The 20,153-nt window shown below is 44.0% G+C and overlaps 1 protein-coding gene across 1 annotated transcript in view; it reads right to left on the reverse strand.

The window, feature by feature from the left end:
- Positions 1-217: 217 nt before the first annotated feature.
- FADS6 (fatty acid desaturase 6) overlaps positions 218-20,153 on the reverse strand; it is a 191,015-nt gene continuing 171,079 nt past the window's right edge. Inside the window, exon 6 of the mRNA XM_078650814.1 lies at positions 218-1,260. Within this exon, the coding sequence (XP_078506940.1) occupies positions 1,111-1,260 (150 nt within the window). The 3' untranslated portion in view covers positions 218-1,110. The remainder of the gene's footprint in view (positions 1,261-20,153) is intronic.

A 20,153-nucleotide genomic window follows, 5' to 3' on the forward strand; every position in this document is an offset into this window, starting at 1 on the left:
AGCTTGGCCTCCTGGTGGATAATTTGTTGTTGTGGATTTAACACTGCACAACAACAGCTAAATGTTATCATTGATAATGTTGGGCCTGATTACAATCTTAGCGGATGGGATACTCTGTCACAAGCGTGAGGGATATCCCGCCCGGCGAATTACCAGTTCCATAGGATATTCTTTTGTGAGGGAGTATCCTGTCTTCCAAGATCGTAATCAGGCCCTATGTATCATATGCAGTTTATTTTGTTTTACTGAACACTAGATGAAAGCCCTTAATTTGATGGTAAACATAAAACAGCTGCGTTATGGTTGCAGTATGTCATGATACACACCACAAATCAATTGATAGTCTTTAAATAGTAATGCTGAGGTTTAAAGTACTGCAGAACTTTCAGAAGATAATGAAAACAAAGACAATCATTTAAAAGCATTGGCGGACATACTATTAAGATTTAATTTAAATTCCTGAGTTGTAGTATATTCCACCTATTCATACCCTTATCAGCAACACATTACTAATGACATCAGATCTTAGAACAAGGATAGCTCATATCATGTGTATCAGTGCATTTATATTTTTAATATGTTTATTCTATCTGTAAACTAAACAATCCTAACTGGGGATCTTTGCTAACCAACTTCTACTTCACACACCGTAATATATATATGTACATTATGTTTGTGCTAGCTGGAAGGGATGGGGTGTGTTGAGCAGAGGGGACGAGAGAGGCAAATTGGTTATCTGAGATGGTAATTATTACGCTAGAGTCAGCAAGACCTTTAGGCCCCTGAGATGCCTGTAGTGTGTGACTTTTAGGACTTGTGGTGAAAGAATGGGTGGTAACAGAATAAATAATTGGCTCTAATTTATGTGGTCCTCTTACGGGCACAAGGGTCTTTTCTAACCCAAATTGTCTTTGTATTTGCTACCCGGGAGCATCTCAAGTTCTGTGTGCAGGGTCTCACTTCTGATAGTGCAGGTATAGGCACGGGGGACTTGCTTTCTCTGCTGGAGGTTGGCAGACAAATCCATTCTCTAGATCCCATCACAATGAATGTTATTGTTGTCTACAAAGTGAGCACAGAAGTCCCGGGATCGCTCTACAGTCTGGTCTGTCATTGAATTCCTACAAGTTGAGTTATGGGTGGCAAGTGGACCATCAGTTCTTCGTATCTGTCCAGGAACAGTTGCAGGCGGGAGAGGTAGGTGTCCTCGTGGTATGGGAGCTTCTTGTCCAACAGGTACTTTGACACAATGGGTTTTATCTGGAAGAGAAAGCAGAGGTGCAAACTTTGATCACTATATGACATCTGCAGAAGCCAGCACAAAGAGCAGTGGTTTTATTGTTAGGGTATCTCACTTGAATATACATAGGGCATCTCCTAATCAGCACCCATGCTTTCTTAAAACGACTCCTGTAATTTACGAATTTATACTTGCATAGAAGCATGGCGCAGAATCCATAACCATTTCCTGGTCTTTCAGAGTATATTATTCAAGTTCATCTTGTCCACCCAAGGCTGCTTTAAAACTTCCTCCATGATTCACTACTTCTATGTAGAAAAGGATATCTGGTCCATACCCGTAGTGTAGTCTTTCTGCTACTAGTGTCACCAGCATTCAAGCTACCCCTAATGTCTTTTGAGGTTGGCAGAGCTTGAGGCATTAGATAAATCCCACACAACGTCCACATAGAACAGAGGCTGGGATTCGATTCATGGATGTCCCAGAATATATATCTGAAGATACTGACAGAATAGTTTTTTTATTTAATAGATAACCTCAGAAGAAATGTAACTGCCTCATTTACATTACAATCTTAGACTGAAAGCTTACCCTACCATGTATTTTATGAGTCTAGCATTTTATATTTATAGGGGTGTGAAGGAGGACACGGGACATATGAGGCTTTATTAAAAAGGACTTGACATTAACATTTAGTTTAGCAGGTTCCAACTGAGGATTTGATTAATACAAATGAGCAATTATTATTTGAGGTGGGACGTAAGTTCAGTTACTTGATGTTTGTGGTAAAAAATCACACACCTAACCACCACCCCCAAGATTGCTTTGAATGTAAGCCCACAGTATGCAGCTAAAGAGACGACATATTATGTCAGTCATTTGACCAAATGAGGTAAAGAGGTTTGTAGCGCTGCATGCCACGGTTAAAATTATGAAGTTTGAATAACCCTAAAACGGAGTCATTATATCCTTCAGAGAGCCTGGAAACGAAGAGGGGCACGACTTTGGAAGATCTGAGAATTACTTCTGCTCCATATCCCTATGTGCACGACGGGAGATTTTTGGCCTTGTCTTAAATGGCCCTGTAAGGCACGTGTTGTATTCCTTTCCCCCTCCTTTCTCAGCCTCCCGTGTTGTGTCTCACCCTCCTTCCCCATTGGCTTCTCCCACATACATCATTTAGAATACCCAACCCTTATTTATGCAACGTCACTGTGGGCGGTACGGCATTTCACCGGCTGTTCGCCAGAGCCTCATCTTTGCTGTCAGCTTTATGCGGGCCTTTTACTATGGTAATAAATTAAGTATAATACTATTCTTCAGTAGCGGCGGGCTTTCGAATTTGTGGAACGTCGCGGTGTCGGCTTATTCGGCCAACAGACCAGGTTACTACCTTGGAAATAATCTTCGTCCTGGATTTTGAATATTTACCCATATCTTGAAATATACACAACTGAGATCTAAGTCAGATTTGTGCCATAATGTAAGGATATAATATTCAGAAGACTTTTTTCTGAGAATACAATCACCACATGATGGATAATTCCATGGAATGTGTATGCCACTCTTAGCATGGAGTGTGCCTCAGATTGTTTGATATAAAGGACCTTTTTGGATTAGACCGCGCTTGATACAACTTTTACCCTGAAGAAGTTCTGTTTCAGAACAAAACGCGTTGGCTGGCTATCATTGAATTTTCCTAAAGGAACATTAAATAAGCATTAAAATATACACCAAGACTCAGCGTATCTAAAAGGACATTAATCGAGTTATTTATCCTTTCATTGATTGGACTTATTCATTAAGCGGTGCTAACCCAAATCAAAAGCAAAATTGACATTTACCCTATGTTCGGGGTGGTGCTCTTAGGACAGAGGGCATTTTGGTATTAGCACGCAAAGCGTCAAAAACACTTTGGTTTGTGAAAACGTAGGGTTGGTGCCCCTTTTCTTGTTTCTTTACAGGTCCACTGTCCAAAGTGGTATAGAGTCAAAATATCGAGTTTTTAATATCGAGTAGACATAATATCGAGTAAAAAATATAGAATGGACATAATATCGACTAGACATAATATAGACTACCAAAATATCGACTAGAACATTTTAATATCGAATAAAATGGACATAATATCGAATCAAAAATGTAGAATGGACATAATATCGACTAGACATAACATAGACAACAAAAATATCGAATTTTAGGTAAGTTAATATTAATTTTTTTTTGAGTAATATAATTCTGTAGCGGGTTGTGGGTTTATAGGGGAATAGGGTGGGAAGTAATTTAATTATAATTAATTAAATATGTTATTTTATTTTTAGTTATTTATTTAGAATTAATTGTTGATTAATTATTAAATAGTAATTAATTAAAATATAATTGGTAATTAATTGTAATTGATTAATTTATATATATTTTAATTTTAGTAATTTATTTTCTGTAGCGGGTTGTGGGTTTATAGGGGAATAGGGTGGGAAGTAATTTAATTATAAATAATTAAATATGTTAATTAATTATTTGGTATTTATTTTGAAGTAATTGTTAATTAATTATTAATTGGTAATTAATTAAAATATAATTGTTAATTAATTTTAATTGGTAATTAATTAATTCTTAATTGGTAATTAAAATGTATTAATTGATTAATTTATAATTATGTGACTTAGATTAATTTATTTTCACTAGAGTGGGGATATTAAAATGTACCCTTATGCTATCCAACGCTTTCCTTACTGTTGCACTCTCTGGAGTGGGAATAGTAATTTTTACCCCTACGCTATCCAACGCTTTCCCTACTGTTGCAGTCTCTGGAGTGGGAATAGTAATTTTTACCCCTACGCTATCCAACGCTTTCTCTACTGTTGCATTCGCTGGAGTTGGAATAGTTATTTTTACCCCTACGCTATCCAACCCTTTCCCTACTGTTGCACTCGCTGGAGTTGGAATAGTAATTTTTACCCCTACGCCATCCAACGCTTTCTCTACTGTTGCACTCTCTGGAGTGGGAGTAGTAATTTTTACCCCTACGCTATCCAACGCTTTCCCTACTGTTGCACTCACTGGAGTTGGAATTGTAATTTTTACCCCTACTCCATCCAACGCTTTCCCTACTGTTGCACTCTTTGGAGTGGGAATAGTAATTTTTACCCCTACGCTATCCAACCCTTTCCCTACTGTTGCACTCTCTGGAGTTGGAATAGTAATTTTTACCCCTACGCTATCCAACGCTTTCCCTACTGTTGCACTCTTTGGAGTGGGAATAGTAATTTTTACCCCTACGCTATCCAACGCTTTCCCTACTGTTGCACTCGTTGGAGTGGGAATAGTTATTTTTACCCCTACGCTATCCAACGCTTTCCCTACTGTTGCACTCTTTGGATTGGGAATAGTAATTTTTACCCCTACGCTATCCAACCCTTTCCCTACTGTTGCACTCGCTGGAGTTGGAATAGTAATTTTAACTCCTACGCCATCCAACGCTTTCCCTACTGTTGCACTCTCTGGAGTGGGAATAGTAATTTTTACCCCTACGCTATCCAATGCTTTCCCTACTGTTGCACTCTCTGGAGTGGGACTAGTAATTTTTTACCCCTACGCTATCCAACGCTTTCCCTACTGTTGCACTCACTGGAGTTGGAATTGTAATTTTTACCCCTACTCCATCCAACGCTTTCCCTACTGTTGCACTCTCTGGAGTGGGAATAGTAATTTTTACCCCTACGCTATCCAGTGCTTTCCCTACTGTTTCACTCTCTGGAGTGGGAATAGTAATTTTTACCCCTACGCTATCCAACGCTTTCCCTACTGTTGCAGTCTCTGGAGTGGGAATAGTAATTTTTCCCCCTTCGCTATCCAACGCTTTCCCTACTGTTGCATTCGCTGGAGTTGGAATAGTTATTTTTACCCCTATGCCATCCAATGTTTTCCCTACTGTTGCACTCTCTGGAGTGGGAATAGTAATTTGTATCCCTACGTTATCCAACGCTTTCCCTACTGTTGCACTCGCTGGAGTGGGAATAGTAATTTGTACCCCTACGCTATCCAACGCTTTCCCTACTGTTGCACTCTCTGGAGTGGGAATAGTAATTTTTACCCCTACGCTATCCAATGCTTTCCCTACTGTTGCACTCGCAGGAGTTGAAATAGTAATTTTTACCCCTACGCTATCCAACGCTTTCCCTACTGTTGCACTCTTTGGAGTGGGAATAGTAAATTTTACCCCTACGCTATCCAACACTTTCCCTACTGTTGCACTCGTTGGAGTTGGAATAGTAATTTTTACCCCTACGCCATCCAACGCTTTCCCTACTGTTGCACTCTCTGGAGTGGGAATATTAATTTTTACCCCTACGCTATCCAATGTTTTCCCTACTGTTGCACTCTCTGGAGTTGGAATAGTAATTTTTACCCCTACGCTATCCAACGCTTTCCCTACTGTTGCACTCTTTGGAGTGGGAATAGTAATTTTTACCCCTACGCTATCCAACGCTTTCCCTACTGTTGCACTCGCTGGAGTGGGAATAGTAAATTTAAACCTGTCGCTATCCTACGGAAAAAATATTGTATATGTTTTGTTAATAATATGTATATATATTTATATATATATATCAAAGCTCCATCTTGTGTCCCACAGTTGAGAGGCACACAAATAGACAACAAAGAGCTCCAAGCTCAAACTCCTTTATTGAAAGGTATGAAGGACACCAGCCAGCCGATCTCTTTCACAGCCGGTCCACCGCTGCCTAATATTTAAAACCCGCGGATGGGTCTCAGCGGGCGGGTCTCCCTCTAAATCCTTTGTCGCCACTCCACACGTGAGGGGTAGTAGATACAATCCCCCATGGCCCCCTTTGTTCCCGGGGTGGTGCTCTCTCGGTGGCTGGACCGCCACCAAAAATCAACGCATTTCCTACCGGGACTCCAACTCCCATAAGCACTTGCGCAGCATCATCATGATCTGCCCATTGGAGGGCGCGCAGTCAGATGTACTTAAGAGGCGGGGACCGGACTGTGTCTTTTCCGTTTTCACTGTCAGCCTCTGAGGAAGAAATAGACATTCGAAACGCGTCAGGCAGCGGTGGACCGGCTGTGAAAGAGATCGGCTGGCTGGTGTCCTTCATACCTTTCAATAAAGGAGTTTAAGCTTGGAGCTCCTTGTTGTCTATTTGTGTGCCTCTCAACTGTGGGACACAAGCTGGAGCTTTGATATATATATGTATATATATATATATATATATGTTTTTAAAAAAAAATTAAGTTACAATAATTATTTATTAATTTTAAGTTTATTTAAGTATTTTAAGTATGTTTAAATTAGTTATATTTATTATTATAGTACTTTAAAATTACTTTTAAGATATTTAAAAAAATCGATATTTTGACTGTCTATATTTTTTCCTATCGATATTTTGGAGTCGATATTTTTGTACTTACCTGTTTGTAGATAGGAAGTCGATATTCTGGCATTCTATATTTTTACCTCGATATTTTGACTGTCGATATTTTGACTGTCGATATTCTGTCAGTGATCCGTCCAAAGTATAAGTGTATAAATAATACCATTCTTCGTGTACGTGTTTCTGTTCACACGTGACACTTCAGCACGCAGACCGCCCAAACCTCAGTATCCCAAGCCGTACATAGCCACATAGCCAGTAGGGATGTTTCAGAGACTGTGAGATGAGAGGTTCTCTGTTAAGGATCATCCTGCATGCCTTGTTCTGAATGGCTTGTAATTTGTACGAGGAAGCGTGTCGATTCGTGTTATTTGCACAGTGAGGCATGCAGAGAATTAAAAGAGAGGCACTGCAGTCGGTTTGTAAAAAGGGGATGTGTAGAGACCCACCCGTAGATAATACTTGCATGTATTGATGGAAAGTAGTCTGGTCATCACATTGGACTCCGAGGTTCCACACTGAAGAGAAGAATACGGTCTGAAAACGATAGTCCATTGGAAATACAAAGGAGAGGCAGTAGGATGGATCAGGAGAAGGATTCTAATTGTGCTACCATTCAGTGAATGTGTGACACAATCAGCTAGATTCATCATCCCAAATGCAAAAATCGCAATTATAGAATTCGCAAATTTGCGAGGAATTGCATTTAAGGAATCTCTATTTGAGATTTCTTAAATGCAATTCATGAAACATTTAAAAATTGCGAATTCGCAAATTTGGGCCGCTATTTATCGCGAAGTCAAACCTCGTGGTAAATAGCGAAAACTTAGAAAAATGCACTTAAGTGCATTTTTCTAAGTTGTATGTTACACACACACATGTCCCAAGGACATGTGTGTGCGTAACACCAGCATCCAATGTCATTTCAAGGGTGCAACAGGGTGTCCATTGGACACCCCTGCACCCTTGAAATCGTAAAATCAAAATGCGAATCGCTAATAGCGATTCGCACATTGATATGTCTTCCCATTCATTCCTATGGGCCTTTAGGCCCATAGGAATGAATGGGGAGTTATTCCTTATTTGCGATTAGCAATTAGCTAATCGCAAATAAGGAAGCTGTAGGAATCGCAATAAATATTGCGATTCCTACATGAATCCCGTTTTGCGAGTCTGTAATAGCGATTCCTTATTATTCGCTATTACAGACTCGCAAAACATGCCGATGATGAATCTGGCTGAATGTGCCTAGTTGTGGTTAGGAGAAACAGGGTGGTGACCGGTCAGAGATTAGAGTTCTGTTTTCCTTTCGAGTGTTCACTTAAGACTATCTGATAAGAGTGTCAGATGTGCACAGTGGTAACTCGACCCTCTGACGACCTAAAGGTAGAATCCACTTATTACTGGTTCATACATATGTATGTGGGATTGTCTAATATTTAGAGATATAAGGCCACTTCATTTCCTCATTTTAGCAAATTGTTTGCAAGGCCATTGATCATCTTTTGATCTTACCTTAGGTGGACCATGTAGTGAAATATGTAGCAATTGACACACATTTAGAAATATTTAGCATTGACTATTTTACTCACCATTACATATGATGGTGGGGCATGTAGTGAAATATTTCTGGTTAGCAATGCATTGACTTTTTTCCTCACCATTACACATGAAGGTGGAACACGGAGTGACATTTTCCTGTTTAGTAATGTGCTGTTTCTTTTTCTCACCATTACACATGAAGGTGGAGCATGGATTGAAATATTTCTGTTGAACAATGTGATGATTCTTTTTCCCACCATTACACATGAAGGTGGAGCATGGATTGAAATATTTATGTTGAACAATGTGATGATTCTTTTTCTCACCATTACACATGATGGTTGGGCAGTTGGTGACAAATTGTTATTTAAGCATGGCGTTGCCTCTTTTACTCCCTCTCACATATGCTGCTGTAACATGTCGTGAAATATTTCTATTAAGCAATGCGCAGATTATTTTTCTCACCATTACACATGAAGGTGAAGCATGGAGTGAAAGATTTCTGTTTAGTAATGTGTTGTTTCTTTTTCTCATCATTACACATGAAGGTGGAACATGGAGTGACATTTTTCTGTTTAGTAATGTGTTGTTTCTTTTCCTCACCATTACACATGAAGGTGGAGCAATGCGTGAGATATTTCTGTTTAGTAATGTGCTGTTTCTTTTTCTCACCATTACTCATGAAGGTGGAGCATGGAGTGAAATATTTCTGCTGAACAATATGATGATTCTTTTTCTCACCATTACTCATGAAGGTGGAGCATGGAGTGAAATATTTCTGCTGAACAATATGATGATTCTTTTTCTCACCATTACACATGAATGTGGAGCATGGAGTGAAATATTTCTGTTGAACAATGTGCTGTTTCTTTTTCTCACCATTACACATGAAGGTGGAGCATGGAGTGAAATATTTCTGTTGAACAATGTGATGATTCTTTTTCTCACCATTACACATGATGGTGGGGCAGGTGGTGAAATAATGCTATTTAAGCATTGCGTTGCCTCTTTTACTACCTATCACATATGCTGCTGGAACATGTAGTGAAATATTTCTATTTAGCAATGCGCAAATTATTTTTCTGACCTTTACGCATGAAGGTGGGGCGTGTGGTGAAATATTTCTATTTAGCAATGCCTTGGCTCATTTACTCATCATTACACATGAAGGTAGAGCATGGAGTGAAATATTTCTATTTAGCAATGTGTTGACTCTTTTACTGACTATTACACATGAAAGTTGAGCCTACAGTTAAATATTTCTTTTTATTTGCAACATTTCTTTATTGTGAATTCTGCATATGCCCGCAGGAGGCCGAAAAATGAACTGGAGCAGAAGTCCAAGGTCAATAGAAAAAAGAGTAGAGAGGCGCACTCAATGAAGTCAGTAGCACAAAGAGTCCATTAAATATGTAGATCTTCTGTTGTTTTCTTAGATATATTCTTTATTTTCTTTCACATACAACGGCACAGCCAACGCGTTTCATTCCCATTTGTGCCTAGGAAATTTCATCAGGGCATATACTGAGCAGTCAGGTTGATACGGTAGTCCTAGAGGAAGTCGCTCTTAGGAAGCTGTTGTGAAAAATGATCGCAGTAGATCACAGCGTATTCCTGGGAAACGCTTGCCGCTCAGGTCCGAGTAGAATGGTAGTTCATGTCCCCCGAGCTAGCCGAAGATACAGCTTTTGAAGGACAGGGTGTCTGTTGATCCTAGACCCCTTAAGGGAACTGCAATTAATGGCTTCCATTAATCCATGAGGAGGAGCGGCGGAGAACGGGCACCATATCAGAGGTACCTTCCGCAATAACGCGAAGACAAGGAACCACACACGCCGGTTATTTCCCGGAGCACGCTGAACGTCCTTCGCCTTGCAGTTCCCTTAAGGGGTCTAGGATCAACAGACACCCTGTCCTTCAAAAGCTGCATCTTCGGCTAGCTCGGGGGACATGAACTACCATTCTACTCGGACCTGAGCGGCAAGCGTTTCCCAGGAATACGCTGTGATCTACTGCGATCATTTTTCACAACAGCTTCCTAAGAGCGACTTCCTCTAGGACTACCGTATCAACCTGACTGCTCAGTATATGCCCTGATGAAATTCCCTAGGCACAAATGGGAATGAAACGCGTTGGCTGTGCCGTTGGATGTGAAAGAAAATAAAGAATATATCTAAGAAAACAACAGAAGATCTACATATTTAATGGACTCTTTGTGCTACTGACTTCATTGAGTGCGCCTCTCTACTCTTTTTTCTATTGCTTTGACATACATCCTTGGCAGCGGATGGTGAGAGTAGCAGCACCACTAAATACCTTTGAAACAGGCAAAGTTGATGTGCGAAACCTTGGTCAGCTGCTGTGCGCTTTGGTTTATTATTCAGAAGTCCAAGGTCAATGGATTTAAACCACACACAGCAGTACTTTTGCCTGTCTGTCTGCTGAATCAGTACAGTAGATCAGGATGCTCCCAGTTATTTTTTTTGTAAACCTTTTCATTGGATTTTTCATATTCAAACAGGGTATACACCTTATAGCAACAGTAACGATTATTTAGCATTTAGGGCCAGATGTAGGAAGCCCAATACCGGTTGGTGACGTTCGAAATTACCGAATTTCGGCCGTTACCGACCAGTATTTAGGGTTTGGGATGTAGGAGGCATCTTTTTGGATTCGGTAATTGCCGATTCCTTAAGGAATAGGTAAAATACTGATTCCTTATTTTAAGGAATCGGTAATTACCGATTCCTTAAGGAATAGGTAAAATACTGATTCCTTATTTTAAGGAATCGGTAATTACCTAATCCAAAAAGCTATGTAGGAGGCACTCAAGTGAGTGCCTTCTTGCATTCAGGATTCGTTATTTACCACCAACTACAAGTTTGTGGTAAATATTGAAAACCTTTAAAAAAGCAAATTTGTGCTTTTTTAACTGTGCCATGTGGCAGACATACATGCCCTTAGGTCATGTATGTGTGCCACATGTGCACACATGCACAATTCAGGGGTGCAGCAGGGTGTCAATGTGACACCCTGCAACCCTTGAATGTGTTCCCCAAATTACGGAATCGGTATTTACCGATTCAGTAATTCCCATTCATTCCTATGGACCTTCAGGCCCATAGGAATGAATGGGAATTACCGAATCGGTAAATACCGATTCTTAAATACCGAATCTTACCGATTCGGTAAAATTGACAGAATAATTACCTACATACTATTTACCTATTCTTAAATACCGAATTGGTAAAATTCGGTATTTAAGAATTTGTAAATAGTATTTACCTACATCTGGCCCTTAGTGTGTTGCATTACCATTACAAAATATTGACACGGTGATGCATTGCTCAGGTGTGCGTTATATTTGTAAAAATGTATGTATGCTTATTAAAAGTTGGTCTCACAATGGACTTCTTGATTCTTGGGTCTGATTGGTGCACGTCTTGTATGTATGACGTTACAACGCATACATTTACAACGCCTGCCTTTACATCGCAAGTTTTACAACGCATACCATTACAACGCATAGTGCTTTTGGGCGCTGGATAGTGAATAGTTTAATTTACTATTCCAACTCCAGTCCCCGTGGATAGTAGGGAAGGTGTTGGATAGTACATTAAACCTATTCCCTATCCTAGAGCGCCCCCCAGTGCAATGCGTTGTAATAGTTTGCGTTGTAAAAGTTGCGTCGTAAAGGCACTGCGTGGTAAAAGTTGCGTTGTAAAGGATGTTTACCGCACCCTTACTGTCCTTATGTTAGGCTAGAAGAAATCCCTTTGTTCAAACTAACTGCTTATGTCGCTTAAATATCCCCAGGGCGCTGGCCTCCCATGTGGCAAGGCTTGTTAGACCAGTGACTATCTGTATCATGGCATGAACTTCTGCCCAGTAAGACTGTAGTGTGGGGCATGCCCACAACATATGGACAAATGTGGCGTCGGGTATGAGGCAGCACGAGCATTCAAACTGCGTTGCAGGGAAGAATCGCTTCAGCCGCTCCAGTGTGAGATACACACAGTGTAGTATATTGAACTGGATATTTTTGAAGCGCTGGTTACGCAATACTTTTTTGTGGTGCTCTAGTGCGGTGAGCGATTCATTATCATGCAGATCCTGACCAAATTCCTCCTCCCACTTCAGTTGGAGCAGCGTTAGTGGCACACATGTGAGATCCATGATTGATTTATATATCCAGGTGATAAGGTGTCTCCCAGCTCCTATATGTAATAGCGTATGTAGTGTGGGGTTTGTTTTGGGTTCTCCCTCCGTCAAATCCCACATCCTCCTACAGTCTGCTATTAGCTGTTTGTGAAGGAGGAACTGTCCAGCGGGGAGCTCGCTCTCCTCAGTCAGGCCCTCGAAAGAGGACAGCTCACCTTCTGTGAATAGGGCCTCCACCTCAGGGAGTGCATATTCTGTCCAGGTTAGTCAGTTTCTAGATGTGTAGTGTCTGTGGCCTTTGAGGAAACCCGCCAGTGGTAACAGTGGGGAATATATTGGCGCCGCTCGCGTGGGGTGATGAATTCTTGTCATGCAGGATCTAGCCACCTTCACTAAAATGGGATGGGTTGGATTAGGTTTGCTCCCCGGGAAGATCATTCGAGTTATCGCTGGAGCTGACAGAGTCCCCGCTTCTGGTATCGTTTCCTCAAGGTGATGCCCAACGGCCCATCGCAAGAGCCACTGCAGCTGCGCTGCGAGGAAGTAGGCCTCAAATGAAGGGGCGCCCAGCCCACCACGGTCTTGCGACAACTGCAGCGTCGTCAAAGCCACTCTGCAGCAACCCTTTCCCCATATCAGCAATACCAGTAAGGAGTTTAGCTCTTAAAAGAAGGCTTGCAGGGGGATCACTGGGACATTTGCAAAATAATAAAGGAGATGGGGTACCATTACCATCTTTGATAAAGCCACCCGCCGTATGGGGGCCATGGGGAACGTTCGCCAGAAGTTGAGCTGTGTTTTAATCCCTCGTAGGGCCCTATAATTGTTGCCCTCAAGTAGATCTCTCGGAGTGTGAGATAGTCTAATTCCCAAACATCTTGGGGCATCCGCATTCCATGCCAACTTGACCTCTCCCGCACTTATCTCCCAATGGGGTGCGTCTGGGTGAAGGGGGTAGAAAGTGGACTTGGCTGCCTTCCTAAAATCATTGAGTGTGGCCCAGAGAGGTGTGAGGTCCGCTGTAATGTCTGCATACAGGGACACACTATGAGTTTGTCCCTTAAGTGGTATACCCCAAATTCTGCCCCCCTCTCTGAGTCTTATCGCCAATGGCTCCATTGCAAGGGCGTACCGCAACAGGGATAGAGGACACACTTGACACGTTACACGGGTCACCTGGATAGGAGGTGAGATGTGCTGGCCTATTCGGACCTGGGTGGTGAGGCCGGTGTATAACAATTTGATATATTCCGTGAGTTGAGGGCCCATCCCCACCCAATGCAGAACTGCAAATAAATACTGGCACGCCTAGGTGTCAAAAGCCTTTCCTAGGTCCAGTACAAGGCACGCAGGGTGCGGGAGCCAGCCCCGCACACCGTTCTTGACATGAAATAGCCGGCGTATATTCTGGGAAGTGTTCCTCCCAGGAACATACCCACACTCTTCAGGGTTTACCAGGTGGGAGAGCACCCCGTGATTCTATCTGCTAGGATCTTCCCTAATATTTTGCAATATGCAGTTAGCAGGGTAATAGGTTGATACGATGACCTAAGTAAAGGATCCCGATCTGGTTTAGGGAAAGTCACAAGTATTGTTTCCTTCATGGTCTTAGGGAGTCCTAGGGAGTGTTCTCGTCTCTAACGCTGCCTTGTAGACTATGTCTAACTGTGGAGCTAGTAGCTGGGAGAATGTATCATAATATTCTATGGGGAAGCCGTCGTGGCCGGGGACTTTTTTTTTTGGCTAGATGATGATGGATAGCGTGTTTGATCTCTGCTGTTGTGAGTTGTTCGTTTAAGGAGGACTGGTCCTCTTCCATCATCTGCGTTATAGTGATGGATTGTATGTGTATGGATTGAATGTGTTCCTCTCTGTCCGCAATCGGATCCTATAGGTCCCTATAGTACTCATGGAACGCAAGCATAATGTTCGCGTGCGTGCAAGTGAGCTCACCTGTTGTGTTTCTAATGCTGGTGATGGGTTGTTTACCTAGGTCTTGTCAGATAAGCCATACAAGCAGGGTTCCAGCCCGGTTCCCCATCTCTGTGAGTTCTGGCAGCATAGGCGCGGAAATTGTATATCCGCAGATCTGCGCAGGATTCTGCATTGTTAGTCTTAGCTTCCGCACTTGTGCTTATCTGCCTCTTTAGATAGCTGCGCTAAGCGTTGCTCATTTGTTTGTACCATCTGCTCTAGTGTTTTCCGTACCCCCGCTATTTGTACGATGCATGCTCCCCTCATGACCACCTTAAAGGCGTCCCATTCAAGTGCCCTAGAGCCTGTGGTGTGTGCGTTTTTGGAGAAGTAGTTCTGTATGTTCTCCCTCTGTTAATGTTGGAACATCGGATCCTCCAGACAATCTCATGGAAGTTGCCAGGTGGGGATCTGTGGTGAAGGTGGGCACCATTTGAGAGTCATAACATATGCGTTGTGATCCGATATCACCCTGCCTAGATAGTCAGAGTGTTGAGTCATGGAGAGGATCATGCATGTACACATGAACCGGTCCAGCCATACTCGTAAGTCGTGGGGGATAGCATGAAAGAAATAGAGTTTAGTTGTCGGATGTGCGTGTCGCCATGCGTCCGTTAATGACCAGTGGCTTGACCAAGCCCGGAAATGGGCTGTTTGCGCATGGGCTTGAGAAGCTGGGACGGTGGGTAGGATCTTTCTAGTTTAAGATCTAATGTGCAGTTACAATCCCAACCAAAACCCACGGTGAGGATGTGAATGGAGCCAAGCCGCGTGATAGGGTCTCCCAGAATGTTGTTTGCTCTGTATTTGGGGCATAAATGCTGCCTATTAGTATTGGCTGACCGTCCAGCAACCCTACTAGTAGAGCATATCTTTCCTCGGGATCTATCTCTCTGCTGGTCTCTAAGAAGGGGACTCCGGGTCTGAGCGAGATGAGAGCTCCCAGCGCATAATCTGAATATGTTGTGGCGCAGAAGGTGCCCCGCCATCTCTTTTGGAGTTTGCCAAGTTCCACCTTTGTTAGGTGAGTTTCTTGTAACAATATGACCTGCGCTTGCTGGCGTTTGATAGAAGCGTAAATAGCGTAGTGCTTCCGAGCTGTATGTATGCCCCATGCGTTTAGAGGGAGATATTTTATGTCTGTCAACCAGTTCATGGTGGCTTATAGGTTGCAAATTGAGAGAGGGGGGGTCCCGAGGGTCCCACTAAATATCCCTTGGGTAGGGTTGATTGTACCCGTTGTGAGGTGTGGATACGCCTGCAAGTGTTTCAGCCCTTTATGTCGGGATGGGTATGTGGTCATGGTATGGCAAGGAGTTAAACTAAAACTGTTTGGGGTTGAAGACCCAATGTAGGGGATCTGCTGTAACAGACAGCACATCCAAACAGGTAAAACCGGGTACCCACTAACATTCCCTAAGGACACATCACGTCCCATGTTTGTGCAAGCCTCAAACCCACTAATGCTCAGGAAACCCAATGCCTACACACATAGCTCCATGGGACCCATTTTGTGCAATAGTCTCAGAGGCAAAATCCGAAGGAAATGTCCTCAGATAGACAAGCGTCAAGAGGGATAGGGGGGATTTGAAATGAAAAATAAAGAAAGTTGACACCAAACCTTTTCCCAGAGAGAAGCAGTAGCAGGACAGTGAAATAATAGGTGTATGATGTCACCATTCGGATAGTCACACAACCAAAAGTTGGGAGATTAGTTTGTGGAGTATTTAGCTATCATAGAGGGAGTAAGGTATTGTCTATGGTACAAAAAGAACAAAAATTGTGAAGTAGACGCCATTCTGGAAATTTTATGTAGTCTATTCTATATCTTTTTCCAAAAGGGAATGATCCAGGTACATCCCAAATCGGCTTCCAAATTAATTTCTGTCATAGTTTTAAGTCTGGAAGTCAGAGAAGAAGATAAACGTTTATAAATAAGAACTGCGTTTGGAATAGATGTAAAAAGATTGGGGTTAGAAGGCTGCGAGGACAATGATATCAAAGATGTTGCGAATGAATGAAGAGCATCCAAAAGAATATTGATAAGGAGAAGATTGTTTTTGTTTGTTTGTTTTATATAGCGGGAACTCGACCCGAAGGTATCAGAGCAATTTACATTAGCATTAGTTAAGTTACATACGGACACATTCATTTTTGTTAGGCACAGGAAGATTAAGTGATTTGCCCAGAATCACAGGATGTAGAGTGTCCCTGCCGAGACTCTAGCCCGGTTCCTCAGCTTCGAGGTCAACCGCTCTATTTGGTAGGTCGTATTAGGCTTATATAAAAAGGAGCAAGGTCAACTGAATCTTTGTTCAAATAGAGAAAAAGAGGAGCATCATCCATAAATACATCTTTAACCCATATAATGCCTTTTTATTGCCAGGATTTCCAGAATTATGATTGATTATTAATAGCAATAATATCATTATGCTAAAGAGAGGAGTGAAGGAAAATATCATGAGATACAGATGGAGATTGGCAATACATTTTTAAAAGATTGAGGGGTATATTCACAAGAACGTGTGCTAAATATCACCAAAAAATGCTAACGCACCTTTACACATCTAAGACGATCTTGGGAAAATAACCCTGTGTTAACGTGGCATTCACAACACCGCGGTACCATGCAATAGTTTGCCGAAAACGCGGCCAATGTCCGCGATACAACCACACGACGGAGATAAAAACACAAGCCCCAGCACGAAAAAACGTGCGATGAGCCCATTCACGATGAGGAAAGCAGGGATAGGCACCACCAGGCCGGGGACACACACAGAAGTGAAAAGCCCACTGCCCAAAAGGGAGAAGGGTGAGTCAAATTAGAGCCAAAGGGACATCCAACACACAATGCAGCAAACACACCTAGGAAGCATAGCACCCTAACATCGAACACAATGTAGTACAAACACCAACATTTGTACAAATGAACACAGGACACAAGTGCACCTGCCTGTGGCCGGTAAATGGACACACGCACCTGGCAAAGCATGAAACAGGGAATAGAGAATGCACAAGTACAAACCCACAGTCCTGATGGGGTAGCAATGCACATATGGCAGGGAGCCAGAAAGTGCGTGACACATTGGCATACAAATCAAGCCACAACACAGTTGGAGACAAGTGAAAGTGCGAAAACTTTATCAGCAAGAGCATGCCAGTATGGCCAGGAAAAGTGCCACAATATGCAGACCAATGCAGCAGCATGCCTGAATGAGCAACGTAGGAAAGCGCCCATGTCCATCTAGGGGGAGTCCATCAGCAACACAAGTCTGTGCCAAGCCGCATTGGTTGTCAACGCCGGGATCATGTGCCCAGGACAATGCAGCCATGTCCACTGTCGACTTGGGACATGTAACCAGATTCACCACCTGCAAGCAGGCGTTGTGACATGTGCAATGGGTTACATCCAGTCGTGGGTGCAGGTACCTTGTCACTCGTCCATGAACGTGAGTGCAGCAGCGTAGGCCAACAGCTCCAATTAGCCATCGTCGTCCAACACATCCGACATGTCGTTGACGTAAACCATCAGCTGACCCAGACAGATGTGCTGGCTCTAACCACTCGACCCAATGTGTAACAAAGCCCAATCGGGCAGTGGCTCAATGTGTCCACCGCACAAGACGACTCGTGCAATCTCCCAGGCCCAGTTCCCAGCCTGCATGCCAAATAACATGTATGCCATAAAGGGGCATCACGGTGAAACTCCTGGTCGTGTGCCAACAGGTGGCGCACACACGTCGAAGTCCAGGTCAGCCACCGTGATGTTGGAGAGGCAAACATCCATGGACCACTCGAATATGCACGAGTAACAATGCAAGACAGGCTAAACGCAGGTGACGTCCGCAAGGCGGAAGCTCAGCCGGTAACTTATCCGCAACACTGCCAAGGGCAGTGCCCCCAGGACATGCAGGAGACGTGCATGGTACAGCTCCAAGTGACTGGAGTGGAGCATGTGTCCGGGATGGTCTGCCATTGCGTCAGTGGCTCTGCTTGAAGCGGCACTGGCTTGCCCTGCGCCAGTGTGGATGAAATGCTACAGCTTGGTGCAATGAGCAGTATCTGCGTGCAACGGCTGCAGGTCTGGGGTGGGGTCGGAGTAAGTGTGAAGGCCATTTCTTGCACGCTAACTATGACCAAGGACTCCTGCGTGTGGGATGTGTACACATTGATCCCACGTCGGGCAGTGAGTAGTGTGGGAGTCACAAGCAAATGCTCTCATATCTGTCAGGGGGTGCTGGCCACATGCAAGTACCTGCTCGGAGCTGCAGATGTGCTACTTCCTTATAGTGCAGACAAAGGACCTTTCATCCCTACAGTAACTTCACCATCTGCATGCATGCAGGAGATGTACAGAGGCCTGTCGTGGGTGTGGTGGGATGTCTGCAACCTTGGGATGGCATGCCCAGCACCTTGCCACACAGCTGCTCCTCCCTCCCATGAGCCTCCTCACTTGTGTGCACTGCGCTCCTACATGTTCCCGTCTGTGCAGGCTATCCGGAAGCAGCAAATTGAGAAATGGATTGCCACAGCATAGTTTTCGCCATGGAGTCAGTTTCACTGACATGATGGTGACAACAAACCAAGTCCATTGACTCAGTCGCCGCCAGAGTCCAACCAGAATGCGTTGTAGGTCTCGAGAAACAGACTCAGTGGCACAGGGGCTTAAATGGGATGCAGTCTGCAATGAGGCCTTGTACAATGACATCAAGTGTGCCATAAATGAATCAAGGCTGAATGAAAAATTGTGTGTGACTTACTCGACCGCAGTGTTGTCCTGAGGCAGCGGTCAGCACGGGCCATTCACCGAGTGTCGCCGGCTTAGGTTGGATGGGCCACCGGCCTTTATAGTTCAGGTTCAGTGGCACCACGGGACGCGGACATGCGGTGGACAGGGTTGATGGCACCGGGTCAGTTGTTGATAGTGTTCGATCACTTCTGTGACTCTGATCCGGCTTTCATCCGGACTGAACCGCATCTTCCTCTTACACCTCTCCGTGCGTTCACTGGTGTGGACTCTGCCATTCATGATTCGCGAAAGAGTGCTGGATGTGTGACCTACTGGACCGCACAGTAGGCCTGGGCCCTCAACTACGTGTCGCAGGCTTGCGTTGAACAGGGTTAGTGACACCATGTGTCGCCCGCTTGAGTTGAACAGAGTTGGTGGCACCACGTGTTGCCGGCTTGCGTTGAACAGGATTAGTGGCACCACATGTCGCTGGCATGTGTTGAACAGGATTTGTGGCACCACGTGTCGCCGGCTTGCGTTGAACAGGGTTAGTGGCACCTCGTGTTGCCGGCTTGCATTGAACAGGGTTAGTGGCACCACGTGTCGCCGGCTTGCGTTGAACAGGTTTGGTGGCATCACGTGTCGGCGGCTTGCGTTGAACAGGGTTGGTGGCACCACATGTCTCAGGCCTGCCATATGGAATTAAACCTCACTGATCGAAGGGGGTCTAGTGCTGTGGCCACTGCCACAGACTTGGGGACACTGCCATTCAGGTCTCAGGACACATTTCCACATGTGGGGCCTACTGGGCCGATGAGGATGCCGGTGGAGTATGTAAATGGGAAAGGAGTAGTGTGGGCCAGCATGGGGGGCCAGTGAGGGTCTGTGGAGGCTGCAGAGGTCGTGGGCCTTGTGCTTGGAGCTTGCACTGGCAGATGGTGGGCCCTCTTTGACACACGCCAGTGTAGGCCGGTGAGCGGAGACTAGTTGGTGCGCTGGGGCAGGCATGAGGGGTCTGGGGACCAGCGGCCCAGGGTGCAGCAGGCATACAGGGACGCAGGCCCCCGCGCTCGGCGTAGGACTCGTGGCGGGCTGGGAGGCGGCACCCTGG

The sequence above is a fragment of the Lissotriton helveticus genome, chromosome 7, assembly GCF_964261635.1.
Source record: "Lissotriton helveticus chromosome 7, aLisHel1.1, whole genome shotgun sequence".
Taxonomy (NCBI): domain Eukaryota; kingdom Metazoa; phylum Chordata; class Amphibia; order Caudata; family Salamandridae; genus Lissotriton; species Lissotriton helveticus.